The 23,286-nt window shown below is 38.3% G+C and overlaps 1 protein-coding gene across 1 annotated transcript; it reads left to right on the forward strand.

Moving 5' to 3' along the window:
* The first annotated feature begins 670 nt into the window (after positions 1 to 670).
* LOC146392239 (interferon-induced very large GTPase 1-like) lies at positions 671 to 17,935 on the forward strand. The gene is made up of 7 exons (XM_084944029.1): positions 671 to 962; positions 2,943 to 3,067; positions 3,277 to 3,870; positions 6,547 to 6,584; positions 7,221 to 7,329; positions 11,195 to 11,253; positions 11,347 to 17,935. The coding sequence occupies exons 2-7, from the start codon at positions 2,971 to 2,973 to the stop codon at positions 16,234 to 16,236; spliced, it is 5,787 nt and encodes a 1,928-aa protein (XP_084800155.1). The 5' UTR covers positions 671 to 962; positions 2,943 to 2,970; the 3' UTR covers positions 16,237 to 17,935.
* The last annotated feature ends 5,351 nt before the right edge of the window (positions 17,936 to 23,286 follow it).

Below are 23,286 nucleotides of genomic sequence, written 5' to 3' on the forward strand. Positions count from 1 at the left end.
TGTTTTTCCAGTATAGGTTTTGTTTGTTCTATTCCACTTGTTCTTTGCTGTTTGTTTGTGCCTTTTTCCAGCCAAATAAAAGGTTCGCTTTTTGTTAATATCCATCTCAGCTCCATGTCTGCTTTTGGGTCCACGTTCACCTCACTCCCTGTCATCTGCCTCCGCAGACGTGACACTTCCACATATGTTCAACGTTAAAACAATGGCTGATCTCTCTGAAAGATTTGTCTCCAAAAGTGAGATTTACTAATTACTCAGGTAAAAGTAGAGCCCGTACTGCACCTTTTTAAAACTTAATTACAGTGAATACAATTCTGGCCAAAAGTACTGGCAGTGGCACCACTGTTAAAACAATTTTTAAAATGTATTTGCTAATAAAAGGTTTTGAAACTTATGAATTTCCCATGTTTGTTCGTCAGAACTTCATGAATAAGTTCCCGTAACTTAAGTGAGCTTTACTTTGTAAATGAGTTTGAATATTTTTTTTAAGTTTTAGGAACTAATTAGATTTTACAGTGTAGAAAGGTGTAAAGAAAACAACAACTAAAAAAAAAACTTTATGTGACCAAAAACTTTTGTTCACAGTTATACAGATTTGTTGGAAACAGCTGTTCAGTTCATCCAGCTGTGTATGAATGAGTTTATCAGTAAGCTGAAACTTAAGTCACATGGTTTCTGGGAAATCACGTGGTGTAGCCATTCTACTTTGACTTTCATTTTTATAGCACTCATTTGAAACTAATGTTTAATCCTGATATGTCTTATATGGCATCTCAATTATTGGCAACTTGCTTATGCAGAGATCTAAAGCTCCTTATGGTATTATATGACATCCATTTCTTGAGAGCAGCTGGGAGGAGTTTATGAGGGGCAGACCTATCATTAAATATTACTGATCTCTATATAAAGATCAGTGTCTTGTAGGATTCATAAGAAGGCATCTGGATCTACACAAAACAGAGGTGAGTTGATCATTATTTAATAATATTTCTCTTGTAGAATAGCTCTTTATTGTCACTGTTATAAAAACAAACACATTTATGTCTGACCTGGTAAAATCTGTGCAGGCATGAGTATTAAAGGAAAAACGTAACTTTTGCCCCTACAGTGAGAGTCTGGCTGCTTGGTTTGGCTCCGTTTACACTTTTAGAGGGAACCATAATTTTAACCATAATTTTAAACCAGTTGTAAGTTTTTGGGTTTTTTTTTTCTGATTGATCACCTCCTCAAGCTAAATTTAACATTTACCTTGAGGAGGTTAAAAATTATGTAAGAAATAAGCTATACTCTTTATAGCCCCGATAACTCAGTACATTTAAGCACCAATGAGAAAATGATGTTTCAGCACTAATGATACATGTTGAATGAACATTTTAGACGTCGATCTCTAGCTTCACTGTCAAGGAGCACTGAAGTTGTTATGCCAGCACATAGTGTTGCAGTATTTAACTAGGGCACATCCTGTTGGTTTTTCCCTATCCATATGTTTGTTGTACCATTACACACCCACTGTCAGGGCTCTGTGTGCAGGCAGGCAGAGAGGAGGATCCAAGCGCAGGACTCAGACACTGAACTGTAACTCAAACCTCAGCTTTATTGCTGGCATAAAACAAAACATAAACTGAGCAATGGCAATGAACGTGAACCACTGACACGAAACCACACAGGCATAATCTGAGGGTACAACGCGACACAGAGCATGGGAAAACACAGGGCTTATATACACAGGGTAGTAACGGGGGAATCGGCAACAGGAGGGAGACACAGCTGGGAGAGATCAGGGCTAACGAGACAAGGGGAACAAAGCTGCACACACTAACGTAAGGCAAAGACTTTCACAATAAAACAGGAAACATGAATCACAACTCAGAGACACGGACTCAACACAGAGAGACAGAAAATGACACATGGAACTGAACTATACATGAAACCACAATTCCTAAAACATGGATAACAGAAATACGAAACTCTAATAATAATCATCACAACCACAACAAGAGAACAAGAAAACAATCCATGATGCAAAATTAAACCAAAACATAATAAACTCAAAATACTGGGACCAACGGACCCAGAACCGTGACACCCATACCCATTAAATGTTTGTTTGTTTTTAGTTTAACCACTAAATGACAATGAGGAGTGATGAGGAATTGTTTACATTAGATGATTTATGAAAATACCAACTATATTTACCACAATACACATAAACTGTACAATTTAAATGCATTAAAATGATATTTTTAGTTTCAAAATTAAAAGTAATCATTCAACAGAAACAAACACCATTTTTATTCTGGATTAACATGGGAGATGTTTAATGTTGAGCTCAGCTGAAATAGTTTTTGTTAATCCAGCTCATTAAGTGTCAGCCTCATAAAACAGCCCCTACAAACATATGATTTTATAGAATATGATGAACAGGAAACATTTTTCTAATCTTCCATTGTCCAGTTTTGGTGAGCCTGTGTAACCTGCAGCCTCAGTTTCCTGTTCTTAGCTAAAAGGAGTGGCACCTGGTGCGGTCCTCTGCTGCTGTAAGCCCATCTGCTTTACAGTTGGAAGTGCTGTGCATTCAGAGATGTTTTTTTGCATATATTTGATGTAACAAATGGTTGAGTTAAATGGTTTGAGTTGAGCCTTCCTATCAGCTTGAAGCAGTCTACCCATTTGTCTCTGACATCAGCAATCATAGAAAATCCCAGTAGATCATGCCACATTCGAAATCAAATAAATTACTTTTCTTATCAATTCTGATGCTTATTTTGAACTTCAGCCGGTCATCCTGACCATGTCTACGCAACTAAATGTTTTGAGTGGTGTCACATGATTGACTGACCAAATATTTGAATTAACGAGTAGCTGAACGTGTGCACCTGATAAAAAGTTCTATCTTTTTGTACTTTCATCTTTGATAAACCGAATGCATATGTGATACACAGACCTGCAGTAAAATGAGAAGCTGATGAGATGGATGATCAAGATATTGCAGCAGCAGAGGAACACAACGATAGCACAGGAGGAGAGTCTGAAAACACGTCTGAAACACCTCCCATCAGTGAGAGAGGTAATGTGATCATATTATAGTGTTATAGTCAAACCTATTTAGACTATGCATCTGATTTGAGTTTAAACACAGTGAAGCATTTACCTCTTTAATTATTTTAATTTAATTTATTCTTTATTCTTAATATTTAGTTCATTAAAATCACAAAGTAATCGTTCACTGTGGTTTTAGTGATGTCTGTATTGTAACATGTTGTTCTTTTTCTTCAGTGGCTCCTGATCTCACACTTGTACTAATTGGTGATCCAGCTTCCACTGAGATCGGACCAAAGAACATTTTCCTTGACCATGAAGTGCAAACAAATGTGGAACAGTTTTCCTCCAATCTGTATAATCTGTGTGGTCGACACGTTTGTGTCATTAACATGCTCGGTCTACAAACAAAGGAAATCCCTTTAAATCAGGGAGTTCATGCCTTTGTCTTACTATTACCCAACACTCTGTACAGCAGTCAATACAGCTCAGGAGTGCAGTGGTTAGAGAAAGTTTTTGGGAGAGGAGCACTTTCTTATTTAATCACAGTGGTGACTCATGAACCAGGTGAAACATGGGAAAGTGCATTAAAGGAGCTGAAAACTAACACAGATTTCAATGAAAAAAGGTTCCACACATGTACAAGAAGTATGATGGATGAAAAAGAGGTAGCAGATTTGTTAGAAAAAATAAACATCATGGTCTCTGAAAATGATCCACAAAGCTACACTGGACTGGTGTGTGCTGAAAACAGAGAACAGGAAGGACATCTGGAGGACAAATCCCACAAAGAAGAAAGGAAAGACTCTGAGTTGAAGACAAATAAAACAGGTACTTGCCTGTCTGTGTTTTAGGCATTTTTCCAACACTGTTGCAATTCTTGTAACATGCTGACTGTGAGAGTTTGTTTTGACCCCTCTGCTAGGGGACAGGGAGGAGTAACATACAGGAAACTAAATGAAAAAAAGGGGGTTTTATTGCAGAAATTCAAACAGAAAACTGACAGGGCTGCATTTTGCAGGCCACTGGGCAAATAATCAGTACACCATTGATTAGTACACAAGAGAGTGAAAAACTAAAGCTAGCCTCACGGGCAATAACACCAACAACCACCTACTCAAGCTAAGTTCAACCATAACCCGGGGTTAACAAAGTTCAACACCATGAACAGAGTTGGGCGAGCAAAGTTCAAAGAGGGAGGCAAGAAGGGCAAACTGCATGTTCAGTCCTAAGCAGAAGCCACTGAGTAAAGGATATATAGCCTTTTGTAGCCACAGATGAGTACAATCAACCACTCATTGCTTCCTGGAGCACCACAGTATCCCAGGCAGCCAGTTGTCTGTGAGGGTTGACATACTGCAATCTGCATTCAGGACGGCACGAGTCTCCAGCTAGCCAATTGTCAGCGAGTGCTGGCACTCTTGGATTTGCTTGAAGAGAAAGGCGATCTCACTCCCTCCAAGGCCCAGGGCCATAACACCCCTCCCTTTAAATTACAAAACTAGGTTTTGTATACACAATCTTCACAGTTCACAGCAGAAAATAAAACAAGTCATACTCACCACCTGGACAGGCCAATAAATTTTCAGTACCCTTTTTATGCTGAATCTCTAAGTTGTATTCTTGTAATAGGGCCCATCGCACAAGGCGTCGATTGTGGTTAAACATTTGAGCAAGAAATACAAGAGGGTTGCGATCAGTGTTAATGTGTCGTCTGTGTTAATGCATTATGTGCTAACTGGTTGCCCAGACCTCTGTTGAACATGGCCCTGTCGGTTTTCTGTTTGAAGTTTGCAATAAAATCTTTATTTTACTTAGTGTCTCGTGTGAGGTCTTGTGTATGTTACTCCCCCCCGTCCCCTAGCAGAGGGGGTCGTAACATAAGTACACATAAGTACACATAAGTACAATGGACAAAACTGTGAATCTTAATTTTATTAGATACAATTAATGTAGTGACAATATTTATTTATGAACAGTAATGTTATAATTAGCTCCTCTAATGTCTGATTATTGTTGAACTCATTAAAAAACCTAACTGGTGCTTTGGCAAAATCTGATTTATTTAATGAATCTGGGGTTTTTTCTGTCTAGATCAGTGGCTCTCAAATTTTTCACAATGAGTACCACCTCATAAAATATATGGCTCTTAAAGTACTACCCTTATGACCGACATTAAATTACAGTAGTATAGGCCTATTTAACACCATATACAGTTTGCATGAGACAATTTTATTTCTTATATGAATGTTAGTTACTTTAACTGTCATAAACAGGATGTGAAAAGTGATAATAATAATAATAATAACTGTATAGCATTAAAACATTCACAGCAGGTGGGATATCCAATCTTTAAGTGATGACGTATGAACCCTGCTTCCGGATCCAAACTACTCTGTGTTTATGAAGGCTGTTGTGTTTTTAACATGTTTTAATGCTTTGTATCTTGTTCTATTTAATCTGAACAAGCCCCTAAAAAAAGGCAGTGATCACTGTTGGCCTTTCTCAGTTTTTATTACCACTATTTATTTTAAAGCTCAGTTTTTAAAACCTTACAATGTAACTACAGCCCAGCCAATGCAGCAATAAATGAATGACTAACCTTGTATTGTGGATAGATTATCTCAGTTGTTCTCCTGACTGAAGTTTGGTCCATTTACAGCATCCTGCCATGTGATTGTATTTGTCCCTAACCACTGGAAACTCTTGCGTTAACTTTTATTGTTAACTTTTTATTGTTTAGTTTTGATTGTTTAGTTTTCTGTCTTCATTTATGTTGTATGTTTTCATTTTTCAGAAATCCCTCAATCAGAACATGTTGTATATTATTTAATCTTATCTTTTGGGGGGAGACTTCCCGCGTACCACTAGAGGGAGCCCACGTACCATCATTGGTACACGTACCACAGTTTGAAAACCGCAGGTCTAGTTCTGTTGGTTTAAGTAGGATCAGTTGTTCCAGCTCCTATGCACGTTTGAATTATTTGTTTCTAAGGCTATCTGGCCGCAGTTGCACTTTTACATTATTCAACTATAACTGAGCAAAAGTCATATGTTAGCTAAACATAAAGTCCTCTGTATGATGATCTTCAAACATATTTCTTTTGCTCCATGGATGTGTCTTGCCTTCCCTGTTTTGTTTTGTTTTGTTTTTTTTTCTTTCTTGCCTGCTTTCTCTAACTTTGATACCATCTCTGTCCCTCAGTTATTCTGTGGAGAATTTTGAATTTCATTGCTTTTCACAGTATTAGTGTCAGAGTTATAGAAATGTCTAACAGCTCAGATGGAGGCCAGGATTCATTCAGAGAAGAGCCACAAAATACTCCATTATATAAACCTCAAATAAACTGTATTATAGCTGACCTTTATACTGTGCAGAAGAACACAGAATATCATTATGTTGACTCATTAGTGTGTTGAAGTTATCACACTAGGTTCATTTCTAGTTACCAAACCAGAAACTGGTTCCCTTGATCCTGCATTGTAAAACAGATATTTTCTTTGCAGAAGAAGAAGATGAGGAGGAGGATCCAAATGAAATCAAGGTAAATGTTACTTTTTTGTTTTAAAAAATGTTCATCATTGCACACCAACATTTACTTTCTAAAATGAATATCAGATATATGAAAGAGACACTGGAATTGTGTATTAACTGGTCATGAGATGTGAGCCTGTGAGAAATGTGTGAAAAAAGACATTAACTGCTGGGTCATCTGTATTTCGACTACTACGATGAACATCACTTGACCATCACGGTCTTTCATTATCTCAGCCCAGGCAGTCACAAGCTGACTGCTAGACTGTAAGTAAGAGATACTTAAAAGCTTGAGCTGAGCATTTTGGCCATTTCATGAGTGAGGGGAGACCCTGAGTCTAAGTAAGGACACTTTTATAAAACAAGGCAGCCACAAGCTAAAACATATCTTACTTAATCTTTTTTTTTTTTTTTTTACTTTATGTGGGACAACGATTTGAAATGAACCATAAACTCAAACCAACAACATTTACTGTGAACATAAACTGAGTGAACGGCAGAGTCATTTCACCTTCTGATTGACATTTGGAGAAGGGAAGTTGAAAAATGCTTTAAGTCTTTGCTATCTTAAAGTTTAGTCCGTTTCATCTTTAGTCTACATCAGTGGTTTTCAGCTAACAAACAAATGACAGTATTTGTTTCTCAGAATGAAGAAGGCACTGATGTCAAACAATCAGAGAGTACTGATGACAGCACAGCATTAAGAGAAGAACCTGAAATCAAGTCTTCAGTGCTGTCCCCAAACAAACAGAAAGGTAAAATATTCAGTTGGTGTTCATTTACACAGTAACTTATATAGTAACAGTTTCAGAATTCATAAATTAAAGTGTGATGTTTGTATGTTGTGACCCTGGAGCAGAAGAGACTGGTGTTGATGAAGCAATCATTAGTAAAAGCAACAAATATATGTTTAGAAACTCTGAAGAGGGTGATACAGAAAATTACACTAGTGTGAGATGTCACACTGTTTCACCTAACACCACAGAGCATGAGCTATGCTTCATACGCCTCTGTTTCTAATGCTTTTCTGCAAAATCTGGATCACTACAAATGTACACTCTTGTTGAAGTGTGCATGTTTAAATTACCACCAAACTTTGGCTATAACTGTAATATAATACATTTGCAGTTAAATAGCACCTTTCCAGTCTTACTGACATGCAGATGTATTTTTATATTCATAAACTAATGATCTCAAAGTGAGTGTTGCTAAAACAATCGAAAGGTACAATCCCATTCTACAAAAGCAGGGACACTGTGGGAAATGGAAATAAAAACAGAACGCAATGATTTTTAAATCTTAGACATCCATATTTTATTCACAATACACAAAGATGTTGTATCACATGTTTAAACTGAGAAAATGTACTTTTAAAATGGAATTTGTCCCCACCAAAAAGTAGGGACAATGTGTTCCTTTAACAATAGTCTATAAAAGTCCAGGATCTGAGACCAATTGCTGGACTTTTGGGAAAGTAATGTCATCCGATACTTGTCCGGCATATGATTCTATCTGCTTTTCCACTTTGGCTTCATTTTAAATTAACTTTGGCTCAGAGAAGACTGTTTGTGCATTGTGTTCACATAGATTTAGAAAAAGCAGCTGGAGTGCCAGAAAAATACCATAAAACAGAAATTTACCATCATGTAAAAATGCAAAGCATCATGAAATGCAAAAAATACTTAAATATCAAATATATCAAATATACTGACAATATAAATGCAAAATACAATATTTAAGCACAATTTACTAACATGTACTGATAAGTACACAAGTGCCACCCGCGACCCTTTGCCGCATGTCTCCCCCTCCGCTTTATTATCAGTCTTCACAAAACTTGAAATTGTTTGCAACTTCTATTACTTCTATAAAAAATGAATGTGCTCTATTCCAAATAGCTTTTAATGAGCCATACAAATGAAACAGAATAAAAATCAAAAACATCTAGCAATTAAACTAAACTTAGAGTTACACTGATTATGGCAAATCCCCCTGCTTCTGCAGACATCTAAAGATCTTTGGACACTTTAAACAGCAGAGTTATGCTTCCATCCAAGTCCAGATGAGAGCAGGTACAGTTCATGTTTTTTGTGAAACACAATGAAACACTTGCCCACCCTCAAGGAAAAGTCACCAAGACTGACTGTCCACCACCCGCTAGAAGTGTTGTTCTACCCTTTTTCATCTTTTGCTTGGATTTACTTAACAGGATCAACAGTCAATAGTAATTCTTAATTAAACACGGATTTCACTATAATGCGCCTTCTTCACATACTATCAATAAAAGTAGCAAAATAGTTGGAATTTGCAAAGAGCATGCTAATGGTGGGAGTCTGCATTTTATTCCTGCACCAGAGTAATGTGTATGACCGAAGTGATTAGATTTGACTGATAACTTAAAATCTTTACATTTTTAATAATTAAAAATCCTTAATCTATGTATTTGTGGCCTGCAGAGAGGTGGCTCATCTTAAAATCAAGACAAACACTGCAGTCTGGAATCCCCATGCAATTCAAGCGCTGTTACAACCAGCTTTATTGACTATACAAAAAAAGTAAATAATTATCAAATAAGCATCCTCCAGGAATTAAGTTAGAAAACAAGGGGACAGAGCACAATGTAAAGTACTATTAAATTTACTATTCACCCTAACTCAGTGATCACACTCCAAAACCACAACACAGTGCTTCAGAAGCTCGAAGTGCTTCAGTGCTTCAGAAGGCTTGGTTTGTCTAGCTAGGTTCACGTGATCGAAGTGAATTGTTTGCTGGATTTTTGGTGTATTTTGGTGTTTTACAAGTAAAGGTAGGGTACACAATGACAAGGAAAGTTTATTCCTTAAAATTATTTATTAATAGAGTCCTGCTGAAATCTGTCAGCACGACTCTTTGGACTTGTAACTTGTTCTGTAATTTTACAGATTTATTTCTTACAATACAGGTAAAAAAAAGACACTGTAGTTTTTTTGTTGTGTGTTTTTTTTTTTTTTTTTTTTTTTTTAACTGCACCTGTTTTTAAAAAAAAAAAAAAGAAAAAAAAAAAAAAAAAGAAATTTCTATAGTAGAAAGAGAGAAACTGAAACTTTTTGTTATGTGTGGCTTACTTTTTGTAGTATGAATAGCCATGAGGGAGATTTTTGTCAGTAGGAAAAGCTTTAAAATTGACAATACAGGTCCAAAATTTAGGCTTGTGCTTGTTTGCGGTGAGCAGCAGATCAAAAAAAGTCAAGAATTATAAATGTCTTCATGCACACATTCAGGCCTGTGAGACTCATTTAGACACTCTAGATGCAGACATTTCTGCATCTCTGCCATCCAATGACATTTTATATGTAGTTTATTTTATATGCTTTTCAAGAGTGAACTGTAAATTTAGTCTTTTACAAGGAAACTATTTTTTATTCAGCATTTTCATAAAAGCTTGATTTCTATGCATTTACTACTACTAGGGAGAACACACATGAAGTTTAAGGCCTGGACAAGTTTGAAACCTTTTGTCCTCCACAGTGGAAATGGCTTAAAAAATTGAGCAGGTTGGAAATATTTATGTGTTTGTATATTAGAGTTATAAGAACTTCTTGTGCTGTGTGGGTGGTTCAAGTTGTTATGTGTCAGGTTTCGGCATTGTGCAGGCAGGAGTTGGACCCAAAATGCAGGCTCTCAGACATGAGGGATGAACTCAAAATTACAGCTTTATTGGCTGGCAAGGAAAATGCATGTAACACGAAAACTAAACTGGGAAAGCATAAACTAAACTCACAGAATAAACACACAGCGAAACACAACCATGAGGGACGACACGACAATGACACAGAGAAACTCAGGGCTTAAATACACTGGGGAATAACGAGGGAATGAGACACAGAAGGAGAGCACAGCTGGGGGAAATCAGAACTGACGAGACAAGGAAGCAAAGCAGGATACACTCACATGAGACACAGACCTTCAAAGTAAAACAGAAGGTATAACACTGAGACGCGGACTAGACACGGTGGAGACAGAGCAACTAAGAAACAGAGACATAAACCATAAGGCATAGAACTCTAAGAATCAAAAGGCTAGAGATGATAAATAATATACAGAGGGAAATACTAGGCACGGAACACAAGAAACTAGACTCAAGGGAGTAACTAAAGACCAACAATGAGAACATAATTCACAATACAAAGTGACAAAAACCCAGGTCCCTGACATTATGGGCCTGTCCTTTAACCACTGATCAAAAGCTTTGAAAATGAGCATAGCCAAGATTTTTCCACTGTCAATGGTAAATACCCTCCACAACCATCTGTAACAAAGGGGTTTAAAAAAAGAAAGAAAGAGAAAGAAAGAAAGAAAGGAAAAAAATAAAACCTGGTTTATATATTAACAGGAATAAGTAAAAATTGGTTAACGAAAGCATTTTTCAAGTGTTCCTTTATTTAAAAGTGGTCACCACAACAGGGTTTTGGGTCTCCTAGTCTCAAACCACAGATCTTTTGTGTTTTTAGTGAATGTGTTAACCACTGCAGTGTGGAGTCAAAACAAAAAGAAAAAAAAAATTGACAGGTTGTGCAGAAAAAACTGTATTGCTTCTATCACACATTAATTTGGCCATTTTGGTTCTATTTTAAACTCCAGGAACCTCTGATGTGGACTTAAACGTGAATAAGAAAAACATCAGTGGAAACAAGCACAAGGTAAGAAAAATATTATCAAATAATTAATTTACTTTACCACACTGTACAAAACTATAAATTTGTTACATAAATTTAATTTCTTATTTGCTGCAGTCAAGGAATGACTCTGAAGTTAACAAGAAGGAGTCATGTGAAAAAGAAACTGAAAATCTGTTTGACAGACTTCACATTCAAGAAAATCTTCAAAGGAAGTTTCTACCAGAAGATTTTCTTCAGATACGTCCACCTGTGAAACAGCACCATGTCACATCTGAGACAGATCTAACATATACTTTTCTTCAGAGGCTGATGATGTTAGATTACAGGGCCAGATATGTTCGTGTGAAATCGGACGGTCCTGAGGGGACACATCCAAAGTCTGTTCGAGTGATTGATATCACTAAGAAAGATTTCATTAATTTGGATGCTTTATTAAGCATGAGTGCAGACACGCGTCAGTCAGAACAGACTCATTTGCATCCAATGGATGTTCAGATGGCAGTATTTCACTGCTCAGACAGCTTCCTTAAACAGATGATGATTACAAAGCTCTCTCAGTGTCAGTATGCCTTACCTTTGCTTGTCCCTGACCCAGTCACTATGGAGCTCGAGTGTCCTCTGTGGACTTTCAGACAAATAACAAAAACCTGGAAGGTAACTGAAATCAAAGACAGCTCAAACATCGTCACTATGAAGAGTGTTCCGGTGTATAAAGCTCAGACACCCTTGGTGTCATTTTTCCGCCTGGGTTCTCTGTCAGTGTCTAAATCTCAGCTGATCAACACTTTGATCAACGACCGTCACAACACCTTCTTCCACAGAAACTGTCCAGGAAGCACCAAGTCTCGTTACCTCATGGATGGTGTGGCAGAGATTGCCTGGTACTGTCCTGCTGGAAAACCCAATGATTCCTTCAATGACTGCATTGCCTTTTGTAATCTTCATGGTGATGCGCTGTTGACTGAAAGACAGCGCGACATACTGATTAAAAGATCTTTAGTCACAGTTGTTCTTGTTGCATCTTTGCAAAAAGATGAAAGCTTCTCAATTATAACAGCTCTTTTTGAGTCTCAAAACCATTTCATTTTTCTCACTGTTGATGACGACCGTGATCTTTTTAAGACAACAACTGGACAATACATCATGGGTCTCAAAGGCAAAAGCCAGTCAGATATATCTGAAGAACTGAAACAAATCATTCGAGAGGTTTTGTCATCTCTAGATGGTTCAAACTTGAAATCATCTTTCCAGCTTGAAACCATGGCTGAGCTCTCTGAAATCAGAGTGGATGAAAGTGACCCAGCCTGTCAAAGAGGGAAATCTGCTGCTACGATCATAGTGGATATTCTTTCAAAGGATAACATGAATGTTTCAAAGCTTAAAGATGAATTCCTTCCTTATCGAGGTGATCTGTGGCATCAGTGGAGCAAAATACATAAAGAACTGTATCATCTCAGAGGAGACATCGAAAAGGAGAAATGTAAAAAGGAACAAGAACTGATGAGCATACGTCAAAAACAATGTGCTGCTTCATTCAGTAAACTCGTGGAGTTGTTCATTGTAAGTCTCTCATCTTTTTCACCAACAGACAAACAGTATTTCCTGAAATGGATTCAAATCTTAATGGATGATCTCTCCACAGATGATCTTTCCTCAGTTCTCCAAAGCTATGATGAAAAGTGGTCTGAGGTCTTGGCTTTGAAGAACAAACACATGAAATCAGATCTGTTAATAAAAAAACAAACTGAGCTTGAAGAAATATCCAAAAAACTGCAGTCTGCAACTTTTGGTTTGGAGCACATCTTCAGAGAAATGGGACAGATCTATGAAGCTCATAGAGAAATAGAAGGAGAGAGCAGACACACTGACTGGTCTAAATACCCTGAGCTGGCTGCACAGCTGATGATATCAGGACACCCGATGGAGCTGATGGATGGTGATGCAGGTCACGTGCCTTTAACATGGATCTCCAGTCTTTTAGAGGAAGTCATCAAGAAACTGGGGGACCAGAGAGTTTTTGTGTTGTCAGTTTTGGGCGTACAAAGCAGTGGAAAATCAACAATGCTGAACACCATGTTTGGGTTGCAGTTTGCAGTGAGTGCAGGCAGGTGCACCAAAGGTGCCTTCATGCAGCTGCTCAAAGTATCAGAGGAGATGAAGAAAGACTTGAAGTTTGACTATCTTCTAGTGGTCGACACTGAAGGACTGCGTGCTCTTGAGCTGGAAGGTAACACCACTCATCACCATGACAACGAACTGGCAACATTTGTTGTTGGTCTGGGAAACCTGACACTGATCAACATCTTTGGAGAGAATCCATCTGAGATGCAGGACATCCTGCAGATTGTTGTTCAGGCTTTCATGAGGATGAAGAAAGTTAAACTTTCTCCCAGTTGTGTGTTTGTTCACCAGAATGTTACAGATGTTGCAGCAGCAGAGAAAAACATGGATGGAAAGAGACGTCTGCTAGAAAAACTGGACCAGATGACCAAACTAGCAGCTGAAGAGGAGGATTTCAATGCTGACTGCTTCAGTGATGTCATTAAGTTTGATGTCCGAAAAGATGTGAAATACTGTGCCCAGCTATGGGAGGGCAGTCCACCCATGGCTCCTCCTAATCCAGGTTACAGTGAGAGCATCCAGGAAGTGAAGAACGTCATCCTCTCTAAAGCTTCACAGTCTGCTGGGATCACTCTCACACAATTCAAATACAAAATCCAGGACCTGTGGAGTGCCCTCCTCAATGAAAACTTTGTTTTCAGTTTTAAAAACACACTTGAAATTGCAGCATACAGAAAATTGGAGATCCAATATGGAAACTGGACCTGGGACCTCAGGAGCAACATGTTGACTGCTGAAAATCAGCTTTATAACAGAATTGAAAATGGAAATCTTGACATGGTGAAAGTGAGTGACCTTACAAAAAAAACAAGCAAGACATATGAAGAAATAAAAACAGCAATGAAAAAGTATTTTGACGAAAACAGAGAAAAAGAATTTTTGGCTCAGTGGAGAGGCCGATTTGAAACCAAACTCAAAGAGGTTCACGATGAACAGGTGAGCACAGTGAAAAGAAAACTGGATGAAGTTATTCAACAAAAGGAGGCTCGTAAAAAGCTGGATGATAAGAAAAAAGAGTTTGAGGACAAGCTGCTACAGAAGAGCAAAGAGCTCGCTCAGCAGCTGAAGGATAAGGCCAAAGATGAAGAAGAACTTCAAAAACAGTTCAACTGTGTTTGGAGTGACTTAGTCACTGAAATAACAGCAGATATAAAACCTGTTGAAGACATCGACCTGGAAGAGGATCAGTTTAAAATCCTCCAAGAACTTGGTTTTGAACATATTCTCATAAATGAATCCAAAACAAGTGGCAGTTACAAGAAAATATCCAGTGTTGGTGATTATTCAGATTATGTCATCCTTCAAAAAAAAAAGGATCTTTATGAGGCAGGTGAAAGTGAACCAACTCAAGATATTGTGAAGGATGACAGTCACGCAAGTAAACTCGGCGCATATGTTAAAAAACCTGTCTCAAATTTTTGGAATTATACCAAAACATTTTTTAGATATAATTCAAACACAAAACAAAAACAACATAAATCACACTGTGCTTTATCTTGTCATGAACAGCAACAGATCAGATCGCTCATTGACAAAGCTGAAAAACTGTCCCTTGATTCAATCAGAGCCAAACCTGTGGCTACAAGAGGCTACACATCAGCTTACTTGCAAGAAGTGGCAAAAATTGTAAAAGAAAAAGTGGAGAAATATCAGTCAGAGAGTAAATGTACTGTGAAGAAGGACTTTAAAGTTGATCTCTTACTGTATGTTTTCTACAAAGCAGAGATTTTGCTTCTAGACTCCCAGGAGGAATTCAAAATGAAGCATGATCCACTTACTTATTTAGAAAGCAAGAAAACACAGTATTACAATGTTTTTAGAAGCTTTTGCAAAGGAAACTTATCTGCTGTTGTGCTCGCAGAACTGATCTGTGAAAAGCTGAAAGCGTCCATTGTTGAGGCTGTCTGTAACAAGACTGCCATTGGTCTGGCAGGAGAGATGAGGTGTAATTTCCCAGCATTCAATGGGAACAGGCTGAACTTGGAGAAACATGTGCTGAAGTCACTTGCCGAGAAAGAAGACTTTGATGATTTCATCACCTACATCAGAAATCCAAGAAGCCAAACAGAAGCTTTTATAAAAGCAGAAGTAAAGAAATACATCTTCACAGATCAGAGAGATGAAACTGTGAATATGCTCAAGAAAAATGTTGATGACATTAACATGCTGGTGAGACAAGCTTTATCTACAGCAACACAGAAAGTCCAAACTCAGAGAGGAGACATAAATATGTGGCTGAAGGAATTTTCTAGTTTGCTAAAAGATGAGTTAACTCTTGATACGTTTTCTTCTCAAAACTTCAGTGACATTAATAATTTTGATTTCTTAATGGAAGCATTAAAGAAAGAATTTACACCCATAAGTGATGAGATAAGGAGTCTCTCATTGAATAAACTGAAGGAATCCAGGCTGAAGCCTGATGAAATCCTCATTGATCAGCTGTGTAATTGTTGCTGGGTAAAATGTCCATTCTGTGCAGCTGTTTGTACTAACACCATTGAAGGTCACAGTCCTGATGACCACAGTGTCCCTTTTCATCGACCCTCTGGAATCAAAGGATGGCACTATAGAGGCACAGTGGAATTCAGCATTGATTTCTGCACAACAAACGTTGCAAGTGATGGCAGTTTTTACCCTCGTCATGATTCAGAGGAAACTGTTCCCTATAAACGGTACAGAACTGCTGGTCCAGAGTATGCTGACTGGAGAATCACCCCTGATGAGTCTAAACTGGTGTACTGGAAATGGTTTGTGTGTCGATTTCAAAAGAAACTGGAAGAGCATTACAATTTCAAATTCCAGGGTAGAGGAGAGATTCCCAGTGAGTGGAAAAGAATCTCTAAATGCAAAGCCATTAGAAGTCTAGATGAAATGTGCAAATGAGTCAAAGAAACAGCATTCTTCGGTTTATATATCTTACATAATGACGGAAAGAAAGATTTAGTGATTCAAGTAAAATAGCAGAATCTTTTTAGAAATGACAGGATTATTACAACATAGTTATACATAATTCTAACAATTAAAGAGGAGACTCACAGCATGTGAGATTAGACTCTTACTATGTAATAATGATTGAACATTTAAAAGTAACTCTTACTGAAATGTAGCTTTTGTAATAAAACCTTTTTGTGCGTATTTTGCACTTACATTGAACAAATACATTCATTTTACTTTATCTTTCTTTTGCTGAAAGTTGTTGTAGATAAAGTTAAATTAGAATTATTTAATCAATTGTGTCCATTAATATAATCTGAATCATCTGAATTTGTCTCCTGTGTTAATATTCTGTATATTTTGTAATTTTATTTTATTGTCTTCTGTTGAACAACTTCCAGTTTACCACCTTTGTATATTAATCAAGTTTTCTAATTACAGTTTAGAGGAAAGGAGAGAGATGAAACATGAATATCCACTGACAGATTAAGGGCTCATGAGATTTGTTTACTTGGTTATAATAAATTTAGAAAAATTTATACTTTTTGTTTTCAACATTGTCTAACTTTTGTTTTCATGATGATATCTTTTTAGACCATTTAGTGACAAAATAAAAAAAAATATTCGAGATGAAGATTGCTGTTATCAGTGTGCAAATGTATTTTTACAAAATAAATAACTTCATTGCGACGAATGGTTGTTGAGTTAAATGAGTTATCAGCTTGAAGCAGTCTGCCTGTTCTCCTCTGAACTTTGACATCAGGAATTATCACTGTTGAGATTTAAATATATATATTTTAAGGCTTATTTTCTTATTATATTGTTTTATGTACTTTAATAATGAAGGTTTGTACAGCAAGGCCACTTTTGACTCATAAACTAAGTGCTCAGCCAGACTGAAAAACAGGAAGTTAGTGTAGAGCTATACAAGTATATTAATAAATACAGGAAGCCAGACAGAAAAGAGGAACTTTTACCATATAAGGAGTGTTTGTATCGAAACTGTGTGACGTGTAAAGTACCAAAATAACACTTATATGTGAGACGTTTTTAAATTCTAATGTTAGAGTTTCTGCAACTCGTTTTTGGGGCTGTGCAGGGCTCTCTCTTCCGGAAGATGATTGAATAAAAATAAAAATAAATATAAATGTTTTGACCACTATGAGTCGGGTTTTCTCTGTTCTATCATGGGGATAAAAGGATCGGGTTTTAATATCACCCACCCACAAAGCTGGACTGCCCGGTGGGTCGATGGTGATTTTTCGTTTTTATGGGCCAATATTTTTTTTGTTTTTTTTGTAACGGTATAAACAATAAAAGGTGGTGGATTGGCCAATTGGTCACGATCGACTCTGGGCTGGACCAATTACAGCCAAGGAGGTCGGATGCACCCTCCCCCTTGATTGGGTAACGGCTCTGAAAGCAATCTCATTACAGAGAAACTGAAGAAAATAGCATTGAGGTGAAAAGGAACACGATTTGTCGCGCTAGAATGAAAAAAGACACAAAGTTATTCTGTCTTTACGCTGTTATCTGCCTCTTCTTCTCTCCCCCTCCCTCTCTCGTTGCTACTTCAATCATCAGTAGCGGTTTTTGATACGGGCGACATGGGCGGTTGCCCGGGGCGGCATCGTGGTGGGGGGCGGCATCACGGGCATTGGCAAAAAAAAAAAAAAATGCTCGTATTCATGCTGCCCCGACATCAGCCAGCGCATATTGGGAATGGCATAGGCACCGATCGGTTTTCTATCGCCCATTTACTGGGAGTAAGGGCGCCTGCTGCTTGCGGCAGAGGGAGGAGAGGGCAGGGCGGCGGGGGATTCTCTGGCTGGCTGGAGCAGCATGTAATAACCAACTCGCAAAATAAAACAAAATAAAAACAAAACAACAAACACGAAAACACCAGACATCATGATACAGACTTATAATTTGCACCGATGTTTTTTCGAAATTCTATACGCGAAAAGTGAGCGTGAGAGCCCTCGGTGCGCCTGCTCGCTGCTGAAGTCAAAGTAAACTTTATTGTCATCTCCGCTACATACAGTCCAGGGGTCCGTTCTTCGTACCTCGCTTACTACATCCAAGATCAAATGACACATCCAAGATCAAATCATCGCGCCAACTTTAAGCTCGCTATTCCGGTTCTCCGAACACACCTGTTGTTGACGATTAGTACAGCTGGATGAAGTAATGTGAGATCACTGGGTGGCTTAAAAGGGGCTACGCATCGATAGTAGAAACATTGATCGGCAACCCTTTGATTGGTCGGCGAAAATGTCGAAGGAGCGAGCTCAGTATTTTTCGGCAGCAGAGCAAGAACTCTTGATTGAGGGATTTCAGGAGTTTCAGAGTTTAATTAAAACGCAAGGGAACACTGCAAAGGCTGCAAAAGCAAGGAGAGAGGGCTGGCAGAAAGTTGCTGACAAATTAAACTCACAAGTAATTTAATAACAACAATAATAATAATGGATTGGATTTATATAGCGCTTTTCAAGGCACCCAAAGCGCTTTACAATGCCACTATTCATTCACTCTCACATTCACACACTGGTGGAGGCAAGCTACGGTTGTAGCCACAGCTGCCCTGGGGCAGACTGATAGAAGCGAGGCTGCCATATCGCGCCATCGGCCCCTCTGGCCAACACCAGTAGGCGGTAGGGTAAATTTATTATATTATATTACATTATATCCTCTTTCACATTAGAGCCACAACAGGACCCACTAGAACATGGGAACAAGTAAAAGTGAAATATAAGAATATTCTACAGAATGGTAATATTTATCACTTATATTGCTTTTAGTCTCTTGAAAAGAGACCCTGAAATAATCTGTTTGTTTGTTTATAACAGCAACCAAGAAAAGGGCAGAGCAAAAAAAGACAGGTGGTGGTCTTGCACCCCCTCGTCAACTAGTTGGTTAAGTAAATAATACCCTCACGGGAAAATCGATATCTCTCTATGAGCACACTGTCGCGCTGAGCTAAAGGATCCTGTCTATCCCGCAATATACGCTGAATTCTGAAAACTCTCCTTATCAATCTTGCACCTTCCGCAATGGGTTGCTCGCGTACAAACGGACAGGACATGGCTGCGACAGACTTCCCAAATCCACCTTCGCTTTTATAGCTGTGGTCTCTCATCTTGATTACACGAAGTAATTTACTATTACTACTCTAAAATATGAATTACATCTGAAATAATCAAATACATGAAATAGAATGATTAATAGTACATTTCCCTTTTTTTTAGGAAATGACCTGTATGTATCTGTATGAAATCAATAAAAGAATCAAATACTGCATTATCTTTAGTTACATTGATAATATTTATTTATGGAAAAACAGTGGAAAAATATCGCTGTTGCTTTCGTATAAATGAAGCGGACATACCTGAGTGGCCGCGATCTAATCCTGTTTACATAAAGTAAGCCTGCTCCCAAGCAGGTTTACGCTTACGGATCTGTTGCTATGACAGCAAGTCCCGGATGAGCTTCGGAGAACCGAACGATCTAAGATCACGCGAAATCGTCAACAATCAAATCCAGCTAACTTACTTAGCGAGGTACGAAGAACGGACCCCAGTATATAGACGACGAGGCTCCAGTTACAGCAGTGCAAGTAAACAAACAATAAATATAAGAAGAGTAAGAAAATAAATATACACTTTAGGACCAGGGGTAAAGGGATCAATAACAATTTAAAATGTATAATTTACAGTTTGATGATTTAAAGTCTCACACACAACCCGTGGAAAGGGGAGGGGGGCCGGCTGCTTCCAGATAGAGCACATTTCATTCATAATGTTGTAAATCCAAGCCCATTATGTATTCATGATTTGAATCCTGGGTTGTGTGAAATCCCAGAAATACACTTTAGACAAAGTGAATCTGTGAACTAAGGTGTAGGTCTATTGGGTTATGTTGTGGTGATCCTCGAGTTGGGGGATTTGTGTTCATACAGCAGTCCAAAATTAAAACCAAGATGGACAAGAAAAGTTCAAAGCCATCAGGTGCTCAGTTTAGAAAAAAGAGAAAAGAAGAGGAGGAGAAACGATCAAAAGATACAGGTAAGCAGATGTGTCATTGGATAATGGCAGGTCATCCTGAAACAATCAGAATCAGAATACTTTATTAATCTCTAGGGAAATTATGTGGGTTACAGTTGCTCCAAAAAGAAATGGTAAAAATAGTAACAGTAACAGACTAAACTCCAAAAAATACATTATGTTACAGATTTTAATATTAATTAGTCATTGTCAGTTGTTGATTTGTCCTGTTCTCAGTGAATGACAAATTATGATGGCTGTTTGGTAGCCGTTTGCATACTATGCATACTCTCTCTCTCTTCATATGTGTGTGTTTCTCTGGTGAAATTCAGTATGGTTCCGACAACAGTTTTATGTTAATGTATAATCTTTAATATGTTTTATGTGTGTGTGGGGGGGGGGCAGAGGGAGTGTTCGCCCGGGGCGCCAAACGGGCTAGCACCGCCACTGCCTGTACAATGTGTTTTGCCAAATCGGTCAGTTTGCAACAAAATCAACAATGTTCACACCCTGTAACTGTCCCAAAGACAGTTAGATAAAGGTGCTTATTTTTCTGTCATAGATCGATGTGTATTTAAATGTATAAATTATTGAAAATGGCTAAAAATGTATTAAATACGACTTTTAAAAGGGAAAAAAAAGCATTTATTAAAAAACTTGTTAAAAGGTGGATTTTTATTTTTTTAAAAAAGGGCTTATACATAAGGCTTGTTTAAAAGTGTTTTAAACCTTCAAGTAAAGTTTGTTTGAAGCAGATTGACCAGAGCTTAACTGATAAAATAAAGATGGCCACAAAAGTACCTTATTCTGCAGGGGGTCCAAAAGGTGCACTGTCACGGCCTGGGGGATCAGCAAGACGCTGATCGGCCATTTATACCTTTCTCTCTCTCGCTCTCTCTCTCCTCCTCTCTGTCGCTGGGGCAGAACTCATTGTGGGTTCACGCCCACGCCCACTGAAGGGGAACACACCTGATGCCCATCAAGGCCATAGGCATTTAAGCCAGGAGGTGTCTGCTCAGCAGACTCTACTGGTCTTCGCTAGATCGTTGTCTACCACGCGTCAGTGAGAGTCAAGCTACAGCTCAAGCTAAGTCAAGCGTCTATTGTGTATTAGGGCTGCTACGATTAGTCGACTAGTCACGATTACGTGGACTGTCAAAATCGTTGACGACTGATTTAATAGTCGACGCGTCGTTTGAAGCTTTGTAAGATCACAAAGACGCAGGAATAAGTAGTAGAATTTAAGAGTGTAATAACGGACTGAAACAGAAGATGGCAGCACTGCATGTACAAGGATGCCAGCTGCCGTTAAACCCTAAAGAAGAAGAAGCGGTGTCCCAGAATTCATAGCGCGCTCCTGCTCAATTTCCAACAATGGCCGGAGCTAGTTAGTTTTAATATTACTTATTATTCTTTCTGGGTCACAAAATAGACGTTTAACATGTTTTCAGGCGAGAATGTAGCTGTGTAAACCTCAAATATCTGCTCGGTTTATCAAGACCTCACATATTTTCAAAAGCGCTTTTTTTTTTTTTTGTATTTTATTTGTTCCTGAGTAAATCGGTTTGGCTGAGATTAAAGTTATAGTTTTTACACAGCTGAATAAACGTCAAGCAGACAACTGATTAATGTGAGATGCTCGAGAATATACTCCGGTGTCCTGTTATATTTTAGATGGCAAGGAGCAGACGGCTGAGTTTATTAAACTTCACCGAAACAATCCGCAGATTTCATTAAAATTTAATAAACTATCATCTTGTCTTTATTTTCAGTTAGCACATACCTTAAAGGATGACATGACGGTTAAAGCTGTAAGCTAATGATAGTTATGTAAGAGCAGATGCATGCTGGTGCAATAAGCTGTACGTTTTACGTCCAATGGATGCATGATCTGATTGGTCGACTAATCGCAAAAATAATCGGTGACTAGTCGACTTGCAAAATAATCGTTTGGAGCAGCCCTATTGTGAACGTTGTAACTCGCTCTCGCTTCCTCGCCTACAGACCTCCTGGATAGCCTTCCCTGTGTGAATCTTTGTGTCAAGTGTGGAGAAAGGAACTGCGGTCGTGAGTGTGGAGAGTTGGAGAACGAGTGATTCCCCCCCTTTGGATTTCCCTGGAGCCCTGTCCCCCACATGGTTGTATATAGCACTGCCCTGCACTTCCTGTATATACACCTGGTGAACTCTGTAAATAAATTGTTGTGTTCAGCTGATTCTGGAGTCCTGCGCTTGAGTCCCCCACGTTGAACTGTAACATGCATACATAAATGATCTTTGTGTTTAATGTATATAATGTGATGTACATGTGTTTGCGTTGATATTTTCAGTTTTTATACACTAATGTGAGATTTTAAAAGGTCTCAGATATTTATGTCGTAAACATTTTGTCTTTTCTATGGTTTTCACACTGAAGAAAAGAGAGAGATAAAAAAAACTTAAAGAACATGCATGGCCATTGTTTTGTTGGACCCCTGAAGTTATACACTGAGATCTTAAGTCAGCTCTTAGAACTGGCTGATTATACCATTCAATGTTTTATCCTGCAATGTTGTAGCCAATGGTGTAAGGTTGATGGAATATTTTTATTCCACAAAGAGAGTCCAAGGAACCCTAATCAGTGCAGTTCTTGAGACATTGCCTGCCATTTTGGAGTGCCTGCTGTCTGCTATTGGATCCCCCATAGCTGTTGGTCTCAGAGCTCTACAAGTTCTCAGCAGTCTATGCACTACAGATGTTTCAATCACTTCTGTCTGTAACCAAAGAACTCCACAAGTTCCTGCAGAAAGAGACTTTAGATCTGGCAGAAGCTTTTATCCGCAAACAAGCTGTGTGTGACACACTTAAGGGCAAACAGATGCATTTACCACAGAGCTGTATGAGAAAGCCAAGGCCCTGTGCACCACCCACAGTATCCCTGAAACAGGTGCCAAGACAAGGCACAAACAGAGGAAAAT

The sequence above is a fragment of the Perissodus microlepis genome, chromosome 2 (genome assembly GCF_051167445.1).
Source record: "Perissodus microlepis isolate ML-2025 ecotype Zambia chromosome 2, ASM5116744v1, whole genome shotgun sequence".
NCBI classification, from domain to species: Eukaryota; Metazoa; Chordata; class Actinopteri; order Cichliformes; family Cichlidae; genus Perissodus; species Perissodus microlepis.